The sequence below is a fragment of the Polypterus senegalus genome, chromosome 6, assembly GCF_016835505.1.
Source record: "Polypterus senegalus isolate Bchr_013 chromosome 6, ASM1683550v1, whole genome shotgun sequence".
Lineage (NCBI taxonomy): Eukaryota > Metazoa > Chordata > Cladistia > Polypteriformes > Polypteridae > Polypterus > Polypterus senegalus.
This window is the reverse complement of record NC_053159.1, coordinates 74,949,111-74,969,620: the sequence shown is the minus strand read 5'-3', so window position 1 is coordinate 74,969,620 and position 20,510 is coordinate 74,949,111. Positions and strand designations below refer to the sequence as shown.

The window sequence follows — 20,510 nt, the reverse complement described above, 5'->3', positions numbered from 1 at the left end:
TCATATAGTGCCTTTCCTTCCTATCTATATATCTATCCCCTTAGCTGTTTTTTTTTTTAATATATCTACCCTGTTTATTTATATATCTAGTGCCTTCTCTGCCGGTCTGTCTGTCTGATTGCATATAGTGCTGAACTTACTGCTCTGTACTATATGTCCTCTGTGTGTCCCAGAGTACAAAAGAAACACCACCATACAGCAACATGTGCGAACTGGCAAGATCGGGAGAAAAACAACACGCAGTCACTAATTGCAAACCGCAAGATGAATGAAAGAGGCAATGTATGTAAAAACATCATTGCACTAATGCAATATTATTTGAAAACGAACAGCGTCAGATCGGGTTTGAATATGCGCCCGATCTGACGCTGTTCGTTTTCAAATAATATTGCATGTACTGTACTATTTTAGAATAAAAACAAACATTTTATTTCAGTCAGTCTGTAAGAGCCAGTGTAAATGCATGATAATTGTAAAGGTTAGCTTTTTTTTTATTTCAGTTCCATTCTCTCAGTCACGTTCACGATCCCCCCCTCCCCATCTGACACTGCTGTTTTCACATAAAGACACACTATAGCTCAAATGTGATTTATTTGGAGACGCGCTATAGCTCGAATGTTATTTATATAGGGAAGAAAGTCCAGTGTCAAGTGCTCATTCAGTGTAATAGGAACCATAGCACAGAGAGGTGTGTACACTGCAACAAGTACACATGTTGTAAATATAGGAAGGGTGTGTGGGAATTGTTAATATTTGAATGGGATGATTTTACATAGCATGGATCGGAAATCAGCAGTTCTTAGCATTGCACCACGCAAGCTGTCGTATCAACCGCCTACTGTAACTTGCTTTATTTTTTCTGCACTTATAGTCTAGAATAAAAGTGCACTTGTTTTGTTATACTTGTACACCAACATATTCCTGTGTTTGAGCGACACGGGCATGCTCAAAAAATAGACATGTAATGCCACGAAAAGTGCACGCAGGCACTTCAGTTCGCAAGCATTGGTACGAGAATGCAGTCACAAGTACGCTACAGAGCTATAGTGCATCTTTATGTGAAATTCAGCAGTGTCTCCGGGGGGTTGGGGTGGGGTAGGGAAGGATCCTGAACACGACTGAGAGAATGAAAAGTGAATAAAAAAAAAAAAAAACTAACCTTTACAAGTATCATAAATTACACCGGCTGTTGCACACTGAAATCAAATGTATGTTTTTATTCTAAAATAGTAAGAACAAGAGCAGTTTATTTCTCAAATTTGAATCGTGCGGGAACGAACTCATGATGTTTTGATTACCAATCAGCAGCTGATACCATTACGCTACCGAGGCAATTGTAGTAAGTGTGTGTCAATGTGGCATGCTAAGGCGGCTTCTTTTCTGCAGTTATATTTTTCAATAAAAGCATACTAGTTCTGTTATATTTGTACCTTTCATGAAAGTGTTTCTTTGATATTTGGACTTACATTATATAGTTTATGCCTACATTTTGTCATTTACTACTACAATATGAAAAACGTTTCTGTTTTAAAAATGTGTTTACACAGATTACTGTAGAAACGGAACACATGTGAAATGCGTGTATTCCAAATAATGATCTATTATTTCCACTCTAAAACTCCACTTAACTCCCAGATAATCAATCAAGGCATGAGCTGGGAGAAGTTTGTGCACGTTCTAAGTCGGTGGGGGATGGAACAGCCAGCTACTTGCAGATTTCTTTATCAGCACAGTTAGATTACAAAAGACGCTGGCGGAGAGGTGAGAACGGTTTTAAGAAGCAATTTAAGGTGGGACGGATCTACGAGTTTTTTCATAGGCTCTGATAATTCTAGTGTTAAAGTAAGATAGATCAATGCTTTTTTTTATTTTTTTTAAGAAACCAACATTTACTATACCAGTTGTATATGAGCAAATAATATTTTAGGAGTTGATTTTAATTAACGTAAAAAAAGATGATATGGTAATTTACAGAAGACGACTGGTTCAGTTTTAATACATATGCAAAACATGCAAAGATTTTAAGAATGAAAACCTAGTGCTAAACAATGCTTGATCAATCACTAAGCTCTGGTCCCTACAAATCTGACTTGGACAAAGTAGGTTTAGGAAATTGGACATTTGGATGATAAAATATGAAAAAATTAACGTTCTGAAATAAATGCATGAAAAAATATTGCATTTTCCAGAATAAAATCGTAATGTATACAGACCTTCAGCTGAGATATCTGTTGTTCAAGTAAAATTTCTGACTGACATTTCAGTAGTTCAATCTCTTCCTGGAATCGCATCTGCTGAATATTTTTTTCTTCATTAAACTGTGCCAGTAACTTTTCTTTAAGTGAGTCCATTTCACAAGCTGACACATTGGAACACTCCTGAACAAAGATTTTAAATTGCATGTATAAATGAAACCATGTAATTAACTGCTAATTCAACATGAGTTAAATACACAAATAACCATTAATAAATATTAGAATGACAGTGCACTAGTCTAGAGCATTTTCCTTGCATAAACACATACTGAATGTCATGAAAAGCTGCAATAGCTATTTTGCCTTTGTCATCTTATACTATGATGTTTTCAAGGATCATAAATATTTCTTGTATTAGGCACAATGTGTTCCCAGAATGAGAGGTGGAAAGGAGGAGACAAGATTCCCTGTCTGTTGTGGTATGACAGATGGCCAGGACCATTACCTATCCAGGATGCCAACCAGATAGAAAGACTGAGGGAGAGAGCATGGTTGGGCCATTATCTCCCATGAGACTCTAGAGGGCAGCCCCCCCGAGTTGCAATAGCACCACAGTTCCCCACAGGGCATGCTGGGAGTTGTAGTTTGGAGCATCCCTGTTGGGTTCTGTGGGCACCACCAGGAGAAACCGTAGATATGGCTCAGCCCTTTGTGGCATCACTTCTTCCTCCAGGAACAACTGGAACACTTCTGGGTAGACTATAAAAGGAGCCGCCCCACTCCAGTCGAGGAGCCAGAGTCAGGAGGTGGAGAACAAAGCTTGCGAGGAGGAGTGGAAGTGAAGAGAGGGGAAGAAAAAAGGACAGTGCTTTCCCACTTAAAATAAAGGTGTACTGGGTGATAAGACTGGGCTCTGCATTTGTCTGTGTTGGGGCTGGGGAGCTGTATGCTCCCGGTGGTCCACAGTAGCTACAATTGCAGGGCAACACCAACCAAGAAGGAGCAAATTTTTCTAGACACAGTATATATAAATAAAATTGTATTAAACATTCATTGTAATACACCTAGAAATCTGCTGTCTCCAACAATAAAACATCCAGCTCTAACACCTCTAAGTGCTCACCAAACAAGTCTGAACTGGATTAAATATTTTGAAACAGATCAATGAATGAACCTGAAACTACAGGAACAGAAAAAAAATGCATTAGCTAAATTTCAAAGAACTAACAATGATAAAATACTATTGGAGTTATGTATGTAGGTTAAAATATTTACAAAGTTAATGTATTTTATTTATAATTTATACAGTTTTCTTTTTAGCCTCTGACCCTTCCCCTTAAGTACATATATATCTACTATTGTCAATGCTTCCCAACCATTCAGTTTTCCCTTTAATTACAACAACTGGGTTAAGAATAGAGTGAATAAAATAATTATATTAATAATTTTGTTAATTACAGCTATAAACTGTGGGTGCAAGAAAATCACTACCATGCAACTGTTGCCGGCTTTTTTATTGTTAGACCTTAATCTTGTCTTTTTTTCATGATTATTGATTTTTGACATTTTTTCTAGATGTTATGCAAAGTTTCTAATTTTTGTTTCTAACCCTGGCAACCGGACAGAGAGAGAGAGAGAGACAGACAGACAGACAGACACTTGTCCTTTTATTAAGGTGGATAAATTCATAATTTTCCTATCTGGGTATATGAAACACATACTTAAGCCATGGGTGAAGTAGGAGGACGACAATTTGCAAAATTAGAGAAGTTAATGCTATGCTACTAATTATAAAGATATTTATGTATGTTTTTTTTCTTGGTTGAGTTTTATTTTATGTAATATTGCAACCTTAACACTACACACCCAGTACTAATTGTCTTTACTAAGGTATTAAGTAACACAGAAATATTGAAAGTGACTAATGTCATTGTATACACTTATGAGAAGGGAATTTTTTCAGATATCCAAACTTCAATATTCTTAAACATTTTATACCCACGGAAGTGCAGTTTTAAAATGTAGTAGTTCACACCTTAAGTTGTTCAAGGTGAAGGATTTTCATCTTATCCATTTCACTATGAAGCTGCTGGCTGTACTCTTCTTCCCGTCTGCATACCTCCTCAAGGTGAAACTTCTGGAGTTTTAGCATAGTTGCCTGGTGATTCTCCTCCAGTCTTAAAACCTCTGTCTGCAGTACTTCAAGTGCTTTGGAGTGCTCCGTTTCCATCTCTGCTGCTTGGCGCTTCATGTGGGAGATCAGCTCTTCCTACATTCAGAAAAAAAGATACTGGCTGAGCACAAACCCATATTTAAACACAAATCAAAAAGAATAAGACCAATCAGCAATACTATACAGTTCAAGTGGCTAACAAGCACATTTATCTTTACCTTTAAACAAAAAAGGATTTTGAAATTGACTTTTGAAGTCAAAGAATGTTTGAACAGCAGATCTACAAAATCAGCTTTAACAAAGCATTAAAAAAAGGCTAAGAGGCCTATTCTCAAATCGTAAAAACTATATATTTAATTTCTCTCTGCCATAAAAACTATTTACTTTAAGAGATATGAAGAATGGCATTGACAAATTAATGTCTAAAGAAAACCTATGCCAAAGTAAATGATAAAGATACAGTAACTTTTGCAGGCTTTGCTAATAATCAACTGGAAAATTCAATATGAAGAAAAAAAGAAAGAACACAGAAAAAGAACAATCACAATTCATCAAATTAAGGTATTTGTAATTAAATATTAAAATTACTATTCAGTGATTAAGAGCCAATTACCTGTACCATATCAATGGAAATTAAAACTAACTGTGAAGTAAAGAAATATTTTCAGTATAGTAAATTCAGAAGCAGTGAAGACACCTGAATTGGAGTACATGTAAGGCAGATCATTATGAATATAATATAAATATGTATATATTTAAAGTAGTTAAATTGAACCACAATAGCATTATACAACCACTGCTCACACCCCATCCCTGAATGTTAAAGAATGCCAAATATTCCCAGAATTATATAAAAAGTTATCTTACATGCTGATGAGTAGTTTTCTAACAGTCTGTTGTTATAAAGTCTCCTAGCAACTAATCTCTCTTTTCAACAAATAACACTCTGAATAGTATGTGATGCTCCAAACCGTATTAAACTATAAATCATTTCATTAGTATGGTAGAATTATAATTTTCTCTCAAATTTACACGGATGTGAAAAAGTACGTACAACCTCTTTCACATCAAAGATTTTACGTATCAAGATACAACTAACAATCACTATGTCCTTAAATTAGGTAAATCAAACATCTAACGACAGATGACATAACACATATTGTATTTTATCATTTAAAATTTAGCAAAATAAGCCATAAAGTTATTTGCGACAGCTTGTGATAACATCATGTTGAAAACAAAATACATGTTCATTGGTCTCAGATGATGCTGCTAATAAGCCTGAAAAAGATTATAAAGGCTCATTTCCAAACAATATGAAGTCCATTACTCTGCAGTAAGAATGATTACTTTCAAATGTTTATAAAAAAAAAAAAAACACACTGGGATCTTGCCAATCTTCCAAGGATTTAACCTCTATCAACATTGTAAAAACTACATTTTCATTATCAGAAATAGTATTAACAAATATGAATTTATTAGAAGACATCTGAAACAAAAACATCCAGAAAGACAAATTAAACTGGAGCTGTTTGGTTATTTACAAACAGTACCATGACTGGGAAAAAACAACACAATACACCCTGTCAAGCTGCAAAGTTAATCTGAGCCAAAGCAGATATATGTTGGGGCATAATAAAGTGCTATCAGGTACTGTCCTGGTGTTTGAAGAAAAAAAGGAAAAGGTAGGCCTGGCTAAACCAAATAGGAGTCGATCAAGTGTAGCAAATGATTGGGAGCTTAACATAGACCTTTATAACGCAAGGCTAGCAATCCCAAAAGAAACAGATACGGGTAACTGGAGGCCAGATACAATATTATGGTCAGAAAGCAAACAAACAGGATACTTCATTGAATTAATGGTTCAGTGGGAAGGGTTAACTGAGAAAGGGCATGAAAGGAAGACAGCATGATATGCAGACTTGGCAACTGATGCCACTTGGACAAGGTGAGCTGGGCACGTGCTGGCAAACTCAGGTAAGTTGCAATAGCCTTGTAGCTAGGTCAGTAACATTGTTACTCAGAGAGTTTGGCTTCTCAGCAAGTCAGTTAAGGAAAGAGATAAAAAAAAACAAAAAACAAAAGAGTGAGTGGAGTGAGGAAATAACGGCTAGGTCTTTTGTTTAAATAGGACGTTTACACTGTAGGTATTTTAGGATATATGATGTTATTTATTTATTCATTTTATTTATGTATTTTTTTAATAAGATCTGCATTAAATGCGCAGTTTGAGGGCATAAGTGTTTAGGTTTTAGGATTTGATGGCTTATTTAATAATTTTAGAGCAAATCCGGCATGACTTCGATCCGATTTTATCTCAGAAGTGGCAGAGATAAGTTTGCAGTGCGAGTGTGTTTTGTGCGACTCTGAGGTTAAAAGAATAGGTTAATGGTTTTAGTAATATTAACTCGGTGGATGTTTTGATTAGAATTGGCTGAGCATCATGAAAGGAGGGGTGTGGGTGTGTGTGTGTGTGTAAAACATCACATTCATTGTTAAAAGCTTCTCGGTGTCATGGGCATCAAATCCAGCAAAACACCATTTGAGAGAGGGGGGGCCCACCTGATGACCTCTTTGATTCTCCTGTGCGACTGACATTCAGACAATTCACGACGATGGCATAATATACAGCAGGTTAGAAAGCACAGCACGTACGACTTCATTACAAGGTGGGGAGGATCTCCTCTGTTTGGTGTAATGCGCTATGTGTAGGCACACATTAAGAGAAGGGTGATGGCTTGAGATGGTTTTGTAGCTACAGGATCTGGACACTGCTTACAAACATTGCTTTTGCCATGATCTCTTTTTAAGAAAAAAGAAAAAAAAAAAAAACTGACGCAAATTGCACACAAATTAATATTGCAAGTGTTTATATAACCTACATTACTTATTCTTTCTCTCTTTAATTTTTTTCTTTCATGTTTACTTATTTTTGACTTGCATGCAGGATTTCTTTAGGAATATTATATAATCCAACAGAAATTAAATGTCCAACTTCCTACCTTATGTACTTTTTCTACTTCAGCAGCCATTGCCTTAAATTTTTCCATATGAATCATAGAAAGTTCTTTTTTTAGTTGCTCCATAGCAGAAATCATTTGGGCTTCATGCTCTACTTTGATCTTTTCCAGAGAACCTGCCAGAGTGGTCTCATCTTCTATTTTCAATCTCTGGAGCTCATCCCTGTGACTTGATTTCAAAACCTTAACAGCCTGGTCATGTTCTTGTCGTAAAGACTGGATTTGTGAAAGGTATGTTGACTCTAGTGTGTCAATATTGGATAAAAACCTGTTCTCCGTCTCTTTCATTTCCATTGTGTGTTTCTTACACAAATCCTGCTCCACCTCCTGCAAATGAGTCCTATGCGCAGACTGAAGATCATTTATTACAGTTTCCATTTTTATCTGATGTTTTGCTGCGAGTTCCTTTTCCAAGGCCACAAGTTCATTGTGATGTTGCTCTTGCAAAAATCTTCTCATCATTTCCAGTTCTTCTGCCTGAGCTGCCTCAAGGTCCCTAAGAGATTTGTCTACTTGATCTGCCATTAACTTTTTATCTTCTGTAAACCTAAAAAATAACAATTTTTAAAATATATAGTTAAAATATAAAATTTACTAATATCCAAAATCCACTTTTCATTATAAACTTAATTTCTGAAATGCTTGGTTATTAGAACTAACTGTATTATTCATAAAGTTTAAAGCCATATAAATAACACTGTCCATTATAAATAAAAAAAAAAATTTAAAATGTAGGAGCATCTGTTTTGATTACCTGTTCTGTGCCTCCTCCAGTTTAAACTGTGACTCCTCAACTCTGGATTTCAGCAGTGTCATTTCTTCTGCTATTTTGGAATTAGAAATGTCAAGTTCATTGTCAAACTCTGTCTGAATATTTTCATGCTGCATAATTTTGGAGGACTGTTTACCATCCAAGTTATCTTGAAGTTTTTGTAGTTGGTTACGCTCTTCTTTCAGTTCCTTTTCAAGCTCAGAGATAATTGCTTCTTGCTTGTTTTGAAGAGCTTTCAGCTCAAGCTCTCTAGCTTCAAACTCTTTTACAAGACCTTCACGTTCTTGTTCCGCAGTTTTGCTCAGCTCCACTTGAATGGCAGTAATTTGTTCTTCTGATGCAGACTGTAGCTCATCCTGAAGTTGTTTTAACTCTGCATCCTTCTCTGATAGTATTTTTGCAGCCTTATCTGACTCTTCTTTTCTAGCTTCATCAACCTTCTGTTTCAGGTCATCTAGAAACTTCCTTTTTATCTATTACAATAGAACAACAACAACATTTATTTATATAGCACATTTTCATACAAACAGTAGCTCAAAGTGCTTAGAAGATGGATGGATGGAAAAAGATAGATAAACAGTTTAATACTTATAAAATATTAAGCAGTTTCACTGTTAAAGCAATTAGCACTTTTCTAAAAAAACAGCCCTTCAAATGTAAATCTGCAAACACTTGTGACATATTTATATAAAAAAAAACCAAAAAAAAAAAAAAACACAACACATTTTCCCACTCAGTCTGCAAATATATGTAAGAGCTGGTTTTGATTTCTTTATTAAAAAAAAAAAAAAATTCAGCCCCAGCCCTAGACCTATAATATTCAGCTTTTGTAAACCATTATTCATGCAAAATGTGCAGTATGAACTAATTTACAATATCAACTAACCACAAAGTTTGCAATATAATAGAATATAATATGGATAACTGCCAAAAAAATCCTGAAATGAACAATTATTCATTTAAAAATCCTGCTGATTTATTGTATCCATTTTAATCACATACTACTGATGATACTCTATGATATATGCCTTCAGATTTCAACAGCGGTGCTGTTCCAATACAACAAAATAAACTGAAAAACAATCTTTTATAAAGATAGGCATTGGGGTAGGGGATAGGCAGGATTAATCATTATTTAAAAGTATTACTGTACAAATGCTGCTCACATTGCTACTCTCTTATTTCCCTACGTGTGTATATTTACTAAGCAAAATGGGGGTATGGGGAATAGTGATACAACATCACACATCAAGGGTCCCTGGGTCTGAATTTAACTACCCGATATTTGTTTGTGCTGTTATTTCCACATGCTCTCCATGTCTGCATATTTTTTTTTTCCCTTCAGGTACTCCAGCTTTAATATCACATGCCATGACATGGAGACTAGGTTGACTGGCAATACCAAACTGGCTCTGTGATTAACTGGTGTCCTATGCAGAATTTATTTCTATCTTTCACCAGATACTTTCTGCAATGCTGGAAAGTATTGACCGAAACTAAAAATCCAGTGCTAAATTGTAAATATAGTGTTGTACATAGCTGGTGTAACTGCAGCGCAATTTTTTAACAATGAGAAAACTTACACATTGTATCATCGGGCTACTGTATAGCATACTGCCAATTATCAAAATTATTGTTTCAATTTTAACATTTTTACAATGTGTCATATTCTATGAAGAAAAACTAGGAAAAAAAAGGGACAATGGACAGTCTTCAATGTACACAACAGTGGAATTTGAAGATTGTTGTTTAATTGAAGTTTAGTGTTTAAACCAAACAAACAATCTTATTAATTATGAAGTTTCTTTTTGCATTTAGAAATTGAATTACCTTGTTGCAGTACAATGCCAGCGAGTTTTACATCCAAGAAGCATTATAGACATCTTCAGGAAAAAATGCAAGTGTGACATATTTTAGTATGGAACAATTTCGAGCTACAGAGTGATAACTGTGCAGCCAATCGTTAATTTTAAAACAATGTGCTACACTCCATCTAGAAGTACTGTCTCCAGCTGTACAGAAAAAAAAAGTTTACTGAGAATATACAAGAGCTAAACTGATGCCTGTTTTCACGATAATTCATGAAATATTGTGTCTGCTAATTATGACCTCTGTAGCATTTTTGCATTGTGCAATGCAAGCTCCAGTCAATATTTAATTTAACAACTATTGGAACTGTACTGAGAGGCTATCAGAGCATTGGTGCATTGGAATCCAGGATTTTTGACCGAGCAATCCTGGACTGCATATGTGCTAGACAAAACTTCATGGGCTGATTCGAGGTACAGTTGTGTGAAGTGATTTGTTGATACCTGCTTCAGTAAAATCCAACATTAAAATCATGCAGAGATAACCAAATTAGTGTAAATAAATGGCAAGATATCGCCCAGACACTGAGCAAAGATTAAAGTGTAATAGAAATATCTATGAAATCAACATATAAAGGCAAAGAAAAAACTTTGGAGGAAAAAGCCAGGGAAATTCTGCAACCACGCAGGACCTTGCAATGAACACTTATAAACTTATAAATAGACCAGGATGAGCATTCTCTGTGCATAACCATGTCTGCAGCTGTCTGTGCAAGAGTATAAACGGGCCTTAAAAGAATCTGAACAAGTACTTTTAGTACTTCATTTTCCTGTTACATTTTTGGGAATACTCAGCACATCATCATATGCTTGTACCACACTGTATAATTTTGTATGGTGGCAAAACCTCAGGCACACTTCCTCTTCAAAAATTGGGAGCCCTGTCCATTAATAGGTTGCACATTTAATTGACTCCCAAGGTTGTCAATATGCACTTATTAATAAACAAAACCAAATTAAATAATTTCAGCAACCTAGACGAAGAGTTTTTAATGCATTATTCAATTAAGGTTAAAACCAATTCTTAAAAAAAAACAGATAATGTAAAGAAAACTTTGTAGTTTGTGAAACGGCCAAAATTTGGATCCATAGTGCAATACAATTCAGATAATGGTCTAACCAAATAATTTAACACGATGCCTAATTCTATAATTACTTAAGAATAAACTTACTTTACCTTAAAGCCTAAAAAATAGTTGGTTCCCACTCCCTAAACAAAACACTACATGAATCTACAAGAATTTCTCAATACTACATGAATATATTAAAATTACAATATAGGATATGAAAGAAGAATTAAGGATTTCTTATATATTACATAATACAATTACCCCATTTGTAATGTACACCTGAGAAGTTTAAATGTATACATAATTAATCAAGAACTGAAAGAAATATTTCACTAAGCAACATAAAAGGACTGCAAGCAAAAAACTTTCTTGCCTCTGTGTTTTCCTTTTCAAACATTTGCTGCGTTTCAGTGAGACGCTTGAGAATCTCAGAATTTTCCTGCTTAAGACTTTCAATCTGTTCTTCAAGTTGTGCAATTCTTTGCTTTTCACTTTTCACAAGAAGAAGTCTCTCTGCCACTTCAGCTTCAACCTGTTGTGCAGCATCATGGGCACTCTGAAGTCGTATCTTAGTAATTTCTAGGAAAGAGTTAGTTAATCATTAAATTTAAAACATTTAAAAAACTGTTAGACAGCATTTACCAAATTAAGCTTTGGTTTAAAATTGATTTGTAGTTTAAGTGTGCATCCTTCAATTTTGACAAAAAATAACTAATTCTACTTTAAAAACACAGGGAAATATGTAAATGCACTAAACTACCTTGCTCCAAGTAATCCATTCAACACCTTGGAACTCAGACTAATAAATATCAGTCACTTGAGTTATAAAGAAATCGAAGGACATTATTTTATTGGGCACATTGAACAAATTCATAAAATAACAAAAATAAAAGTAAAATGAAAAAGATTAAATCAGATTTAGAATAACCAAAGAGCTGATAAAAATATACACTATTTAGACTGTCAATGGATGGACAATAATTGAACACATTTTGAATATCAGTAAAGTTTTAAGGATGTAAATCTGTTGATTAGTGACAAATCATGAGTATTAAATAAATCCATTGTTCCATTTCCAAAACCAATGGGGGGAATTTACTGGATGGTTAATATTATGGTAATTCAATGAATAACAGTTACACAGACACCATTATAATGTTTATAAAAAAAAAAAACCCCACACACATCACATGGATTTTTTGCAATGCTGTTAGCACAAAAAAAAGTATTTTAAATGAATATCATTTTGCTTCTACTATGATAACGGCAACAAATAATAATAAAAAAGAAAAGTATGACCACAACATTGATGTTACAATATTATGGCATCACATATCTGAATAATTACTGCTTCCTTTTCACAGCAAATTGTTGTGAAATGGAGGCACAATATTGTGATTTACAAAGACATGCATAAATAAAGACTCCTGTGCAGCCCATCCTTGAAAGTGCATATACTTGTTTTGGTTACACCTCACTGGCAGTAAATGTTGGCACCAATTCAGTAGCCAATGGCAAGAAATGTGCCACTTGAACCTCTGATTAGACATACTATTATATCTCTCTATTATAAAAAAAAATCTTGGAAGGAGACAAGACACGATTTTCTCGGAGACACTTTAACGTCCCATGAGACAAGGCAGTGAGACACAAGAACAGCTGCTGTACAGGCTTTTAAATGTTCGAAGCAACGCAAGCAGCAGAGACATGAAGTGGCTGGGATGTAGAGCGTCCGGGGTGTGGGCAAGCAAAGCAAGCAGGGGGCAAAGCCCCCTAGTTTATTAATACATAAAAGATATTCTGCTCCACCAAAATCACATACATTAAAACACAATTGATTTAACCCTTGTGTGGTATTCATAGTTTTGTTACTCAGCTGGTATTCATGAGTCTAGTACACCTGCAGTGCATTGGGGGTTTTAAAGTAATAAAAACATTGCTTTATGTCAAACTATTTAACAGATGTTGACTTTCTCTCACTTACAAACTATACAGTTGATAAATATGTCTAATATTTACTATTAAACTCTGCTACATCACATTTCTCAATGAAACAGCTGTTTGATCTTTGTGTAGAAATCAATAATAATCATTGATTTGGAATATATTATTAATATCGAACAAATATAAATGAGACAAGGTTTCCAGAGTTATTGATGTTTATTGTTTCAAACTGAACTATCTGAAAAAAACATACAAGGTTACACTAAAATGATATAATTAGCCTGGTTCAACATAAATCCAGTGTATACCTGCATGTTCCACACATAAGATGAAGCAGAGCGACAGGTAGCCAAGATCTTGATTCCATATTTGGCAAGTTTAGACGGCATGTACTGCCTGAATGGGCAGTGGCACCAAAATGGTAAAAGCTTCTCATCAGCAGGGTTGAGTCCAGGGTTGTAGCACAGCCAAAGTCATTCCCACCCAGTGGTCCCACAATGACCTGATTGCAGCTAGCTCGTCTCTCTGACATTGAGCTGGTCGGATGTCTTGGTTATCAAAGCAGATAATCCTGGAAATACTGTGAAAGACTTTCAGAGCCATTTTTGCATGGAAAAGTTCCTGGCCACTTTCTGCATTCCACAGGGATTCAGTGGACCCCCATTAAATCTGAAAACACTAACAAGTATAAGAAGCCCAAAGTAGGCATGTAAATTGGTTTGGTCCATTTAATTCTACCTCTCTCCAAAAACACGGCTCCCCTCCGAATTAGTCAATTCCAGAAGATTTTCTGGATGATGTCTTGAATAAAAATGCTAAAAGAAGACATGATGTCATGTACATGGGTGACTGCCATCCGCTTTGACCCTGGTTGCATCTTTATCACATTGGCAAGCAAGGCATGGTGGCTCCTTCCATGGACAAAAATACCATTCAGTTTCATAATTTTTGACACCTATATTTCTCCACTTGTCTAAGAGTCAGTTCTGTTCTCTTCTTCTACCTCACTGTCAGACTCCGAAATGACAGAAACATGATCCTCGTATTCTGAAAATTTATCTTCCAAAGTGAGCATTCCCTCCACATGTCTGAGGCCATTTGAGTAGAGACTTTCTTTGCCATACTGGGTTGATTTTGGAGAAAAGCCACATATGCAGAGCTATTTATTTGTTGTTCCCCACCATTCCATTTTGAAAAGAAATTTGGATCATTTAATTCCGAGGAGATTATGAATTGTATGTGAATGGGAAAGTTATTGTTGGAGGTTTGATGGGAATGGAGTTGATTGTTATGATTGGGGTTTTGGGATATGTTGAAACAATCCTTCCAAAGTGATGTTATTGTTGGCTTACAGACATTTTCCACAATTGCACTGCTCCAGGGTCTACCCGACTCAATACCACCAGTGAAATATAAATGTTTGGGGATGGGGTTGAGGTGGTTTAGGGCACAACAAAAAAATTGTCCCTTAACATTCCCTTGAAAGAAAATGAGCCAAGAACATTGAATCTAGGTCCCACATACCCAATAGCCACAAAATGGTTAAGAATTAAAATAATCAATTAATATCCTAATTCTTAAAGTACAAATACTTAACTGTCAATCTCAAAATGACTTCCAAACCTATCATTTAAATTTCTTTCTGCCAAGAAAACATGCAATACCACATTTCTTGTACATAACATGTCATCTCATGCATCCACTGGAAACATATAAAAAGATTTCCAAAAAGGAGGGCCAATGCAATTTATATTGACGTAAAACAGAAATTTCTATGATGATAGCTCATGAATGGGTTAACATAAAAAAGTTTCCGACCTGATTTGTCTATTATCAGTGGTTCTTGAGTGCAGTCCTGGTGGACTATAGTGGTGTTTGTCTAAATTTAAAGATAATTATTGCTGGTGAAGCAATAACGGTTAAAGCAACATTTTTGTGCATAATTTTAGCTAACTTGCTTTTCAAAATTCCTAAACTTTATTTGCATCTATTACTCTTAAACAGCTGTTTTCAGTGGTTATAATTGTTCTCTGTTTACCTAACCAACTGTGCATTGACGCTGAGATGCAATTGTCAAAGAAGCCATGTAATTTACTGCTTTCTAAGCTCAGTCTTGGAGGTCCACTGTGGCTACAGATTTTCAAACCAAATGGACTCTTAAATTGGACTACTACTGTACATTCAATACAATAAGTGAGCTGTTATTTCCCAAATTCTGCATCTTGCTGTAAATTTACAAAATCACAGAACTGGGTTTGATGAATTATTATTGGAATGTATCAAGCATTTATATGTGATACTTGAGGTTACTGTAAAGTATTTTTCCTGGTGTTAAGATTTCCATCATCATCACAAGTTTCAATCTGCCTTTTCTGGTGTCCTAGGGAGTACTCAACAAAGTATACTTAGTGAGGAAGTCTTTCTTAGGGCAAATTGTGCTAGGTAACAGAGACAATTAAGGCATGAACCCTTAGCCGACTCTGTACCACACTAAAGATGAAGCTTAATGGAGTGCTATAGACTGAGAGTGAACGAAATTGTTGTTCGATGAGAAACAATACCTTTCAGGAACATTTCAGGTTTTTTTAGGCTTGTTTAATTTACTAAATTCTCATTTAGATTACTCATACATGTTTATTACAAAATGGTAAAACATTATAACTTAAAACTATTCATTGAAAATTACATTTAAATGATTTTATTTGTTACCACCTTATTTGCCAGTTACATTTTTTTTAGCATATTGCTGCTTTCTTAGGTAAATAATGTTTTTAATCTGATGTTAGTTACGAATTAGTAAAACATTAAAAGCTATACTGTTCACTGTCAAATGAAAAGAATTAATATATCACATATACATTATTGTGCCACTTGTCCCCATTTGTCGTTTTGTCAACACGAGACAATAAGAAAAAATAAATATTGTGATAAAAAGGTTAAAAGAGGTTTGTTCCATCACGTTAAAATTGTCAGTTATAAAAAGTGCCACTTTAGTCGTAAACTAACATAAAAATATATTCTAGTAATGAAGAAAAAAAAAAAAAGAAAGACCTTCTAGGATCAGCTCTGGCATTCTTCTGTCCTTGAGAACCATGTGAAGCTTTTCAAGCACGAGCACAAATACTGAATAGATAGAAAGCCCACTATTCTTTTTGCCAAAAGTCATTTCAGTTCTTGTATATCTACTCTATATAAAGTATATAAAATCCTAAGCCTAAAAGTGCACCGATTTTGTGTGATGTTTTTATGTGACATTTTTGTCACGCTTTAAATCTGCCTTTTTTTTTAAAAAGTTCATCGAACTTTAATGTGATGTTAGATTTTCAGATTCTTATTCCGTTTTTAAATTATAAACTAAAAATCACCAAGAACTGATGTTAGATTTTCAGATTCTTATTCCGTTTTTAAATTATAAACTAAAAATCACCAAGAACCCACGTCCTGCAAGACAAGACTTTGTGCCGAGAGATTTAACCACACCCTGGACCAGAAATAATAGACAAAGCAGTAGGACAGCTGCTGTACAGGCTTTAAAATGTTCAAAGTATGGTACGAGATGCAGATCACACGGCACAGCAACAGCAAGCAAGCCAGCAGCTGATCGAGCAAAGAGAAGGTTTTTAAAAAAAAAAAAAAAAAAATCTTGCTTCCCATTGTATCACCGTTTAAGAGGGGGCTTTGGAGGAGCGACCGAGTCTCCTTGGGGTGCGTTCAGCCCCCTTCTACACAACACGAGCGGCAGAGACGTGAAGTGGCTGGCGTGTACCACAGGCCCGGGTTGGCGAGCCTCCTAGTACATTGTAATATAATACAAATTAACATATTAAATCTAATCAATACCACACTTCAATAAGTAAATGCATTCAACCTTTTTTATTTTTACAACAGACCACATTGAGTTTTTTGGGGATCAACAGTACAGAGTAATGGGGATTGTGGAAGAGAGGTGAAAAAGAGAGTGCAGGCAGGGTGGAATGGGTGGAGAAGAGTGTCAGGAGTAATTTTTGACAGGTGGGTATCAGCAAGAGTGAAAGGGAAGGTCTATAGGACGGTAGTGAGACCAGCTATGTTATATGGGTTGGAGACGGTGGCTCTGACCAGAAAGCAGGAGACAGAGCTTGAGGTGGCAGAGTTAAAGATGCTAAGATTTGCATTAGGCATGACAAGGATTTAAAGGATTAGAAATGAGTACATTAGAGGGTCAGCTAAAGTTGGACGGTTGGGAGACAAAGTCAGAGAGGCAAAATTGCATTGGTTTGGACATGTGCAGAGGAGAGATGCTGGGTATTGGAAGAAGGATGCTAAGGATAGAGCTGCCAGGGAAGAGGAAAAGAGGAAGGCCTAAGCGAAGGTTTATGGATGTGGTGAGAGAGGACATGCAGGTGATGGGTGTAACAGAACAAGATGCAGAGGACAGAAAGATATGGAAGAAGATGATCCACTAACGGGAGCAGCTGAAAGAAGACGACGACGATGACTGAGTTTTTTGGGTCTTAATCCAGGTTTTTCACAAGCAAGATATTAAAAAATATAAAATGTTTTATAATTGAGGAAAAGCCAGTATAACAGAAATAAACATTGTAAAAACTGTCAAGTCGTCTAGTACTCCTACTGATGTTTATGGTTACATTCAAGGCATAAAATGTGAAGTATTCCGAGTACATATACCCGAAGTTGTGCCTCAAGATACCATACTTTAGGCTCCCCTGTTACAAAAGACTGCACTCAAGTGCAAATTATGGCACCAGCAGGCATAACAGAAGCTCTTCTGTGGCATCAATGCACAGGTCAGAGCTATAAATCAGCGTTTTCCTACCACTACTCTGTCTCAAGTGAGTTGTAACAGGTTGTGAATTGGGTCGCTATTGCAACAATGGGGCTCATTTCGCCCCCTGCTCTGATGATCATGCTTAATTTATCCAGGTAAATATCTCTCTTCGATCACACTCAATTCACTCAGGGGTACTCCCATCTTTTGGTGGGTTCAGAAACACTGCTTAAATGACACTGACATGATTTTCAAGTCCTGTTCTGCACTTAGATATTCTGATGAGGACAAACTAATTAGCAGGAGTGACATGCGGCACTGAACCTGTGGCAGAAGGTACAGCTTTGTTTTTTGGTTGCTAAATGTGCAATATGTATTTGCACACAAGTGTACTGTCTACTAATTCTGAAGTATTTCCTTGTAATACCATCATAATTATCACTTGCTGCCAAATGCACTTCATAATGCTACTGAATATGTACTTGTTTGAACTGAAGAACGATGTTCTAAGACCAGTATGTTTACAATCAAACGAGGTGATTCAATGGAAAGTTTTTTGTTTTTTTTTAAATATGAATAATGACATTAATATTAAGCAATACACAAATTCAGGATAATAACGTACTTTGGCACTGATCTGCTATGGATTGTCATGCAGCCTTAATTTCCTTCTTTACCTCAAACACATTTTGTTGTGCCAAATACATCAACTACTTCTTAATCCACTGCTGCAAAGATTGACACTGTTACATGTTCTTCTATTTTATGAAAAATAAAACTCTAAACGTATCTAAGCTCTCCCATAATACACCATACATCCCTTCAGTTTCACGCATAAAGTAACAGGTTCACAATCTGAAGATGTTGCACCCTTCTTTGTGCTTTTTAAGCAATGAAAGATGTTCTTGAGTGTTGAAGGTAGGTAGGCGGGCCAATTTATCTTTAACTTTAGAAAATTTGTCCTTAGGAATTTGAATGTACATGTAAACAATGCTCAATTAAAAATTTTTTTTCTATTGATGAGGGATTCTGATTTGTAAATTTTCCAAAATAACATTTATCCAAACACCCCTAGATTTCAGTTACTGGGGACAAAAATTGTCCCTTAAACTACTTCAACTCTACTGAGTGCTATTCAAAAACATCTTTGTGTTATTTTGGAATCAAAAATACTTTGCTCTTGTACAAATATTTTCACAAATTGAATAAGCCTAATTGTTATACAAAGCATTTAAACGGGGGTCACTAATTATAATTTTAGCTGGATTGAGCTCACTTTAAAAAAAAAAAACACACACAACTTTTTTTACACTTGAAGATTGATGTGCAAAGTATAAATATGAAAATAAATGAAAGATGCAAACTTTATTTTTCTTTCAAACTCACCTGAAAAATCTGACCAGATTTACTGCAAATAAAAATGCAATAATGCAGAATGCAGAAAATGAAGTATGTTTAATGCTCTGTATTGTAATAAAATAAATATTAATCATCCCATAATCTCTTACCTTTGATATGGTTATCAGACAATCTAGCACGCAGTTGTTCCAGTTCTAAAGAATGTTTCGTTTTTAACTCTTGCATTTCAGCAAAGTATCGATCACTAAGATCTGTTTTCATATTCAAGAGATCCTCTTTGAACTTAAGTGTTAAAGTAGATCTCTGTAATTCAAGTTCATTAAGATGTTTTTCTTCCAGTTTTAAACGGAGCAAATCCAGTTCCATCTGTTCAGAATGAAAAAAGTTACAACCTTACATTTTTTTTTTTTTTTTAAATGTAACTCTTTGAATCAAGCACAGAGAGAATATACATCTATCATTTCAAAATTACAATGCAAGTAACTGGAGAAATATACGCATTACCCTTGAAAACCAGCAAGTCATGAAAATGCTTGGTCTTGCTCTCAACTCTTGGTCATTTCTTCATTCATTGTCATAAATCATCTTTTATAGTATTAAAAAAATAAAGAAGTGCTATCTAAATGGAGCTAACACTACACAAGATTATAGACTGTTATACCTGCCTCGCACTCTCCACCTTGCATTTTTTAAACTTGCACTGCATTTTTATCACTCTTTAATTAATATTATTTTTATCAGTATGCTGCTGCTGGAGTATGTGAATTTCCCCTTGGGGATTAATAAAAGTATCTATCTATCTAAAAGGGTGAGGAGTCTTAAGACTCCTTTTTTAATTTCAACTGGCAAAGTAAAATATACAGGGTGCAGCAGAAATAACTCCCACATTTTGAAAAAAATCACTGAGGGGTTCCCAAAGCAGGTAGAGAGGTGTGGTCTGTTCCGTTAGGTACAGCACATAATAAAGTTGTCAGTCGTCACCATGCCATGGTCGGGTGAGCATCGAGGCTTTGTAGTGAAGGCTTTTTTCAAAAATGCCGAATCTGTAACTGGGACACAGAGGGCGTTTCGCACGCGGTTCAGTTTACGTGCTAATGAAAGTGTTCCAGACCGGAAAATGATTTTGCTGTGGGTTCAAAGAGTAAGGGCAACAGGATCTGCACTGAACAGAAAACCACCCGGACGTCCCAAAAATGTGAGAACACCTGAAAACATCACTGCAGTGAGGGCTTCGATTGAACGGTCTCCAATGCGGTCAGCATGGAAACATGCCTAAGCTCTTCGGATTTTGGAAAAAACAGTGAGGCGAATTTTGAATACTGACCTTCATTTACACCCATA

At 35.5% G+C, this 20,510-nt stretch overlaps 1 protein-coding gene across 1 annotated transcript in view; it reads right to left on the bottom strand.

Annotated features, from left to right (window-relative positions):
- pcnt (pericentrin) overlaps window positions 1-20,510 on the bottom strand; it is a 174,690-nt gene that overhangs the window by 99,791 nt on the left and 54,389 nt on the right. Inside the window, exons 16-21 of the mRNA XM_039756353.1 lie at window positions 19,319-19,535; window positions 11,472-11,677; window positions 8,143-8,633; window positions 7,371-7,935; window positions 4,231-4,464; window positions 2,214-2,378 (exon numbers count right to left, since the gene is read on the bottom strand). Of these exons, the coding sequence (XP_039612287.1) occupies window positions 2,214-2,378; window positions 4,231-4,464; window positions 7,371-7,935; window positions 8,143-8,633; window positions 11,472-11,677; window positions 19,319-19,535 (1,878 nt within the window). The remainder of the gene's footprint in view (window positions 1-2,213; window positions 2,379-4,230; window positions 4,465-7,370; window positions 7,936-8,142; window positions 8,634-11,471; window positions 11,678-19,318; window positions 19,536-20,510) is intronic.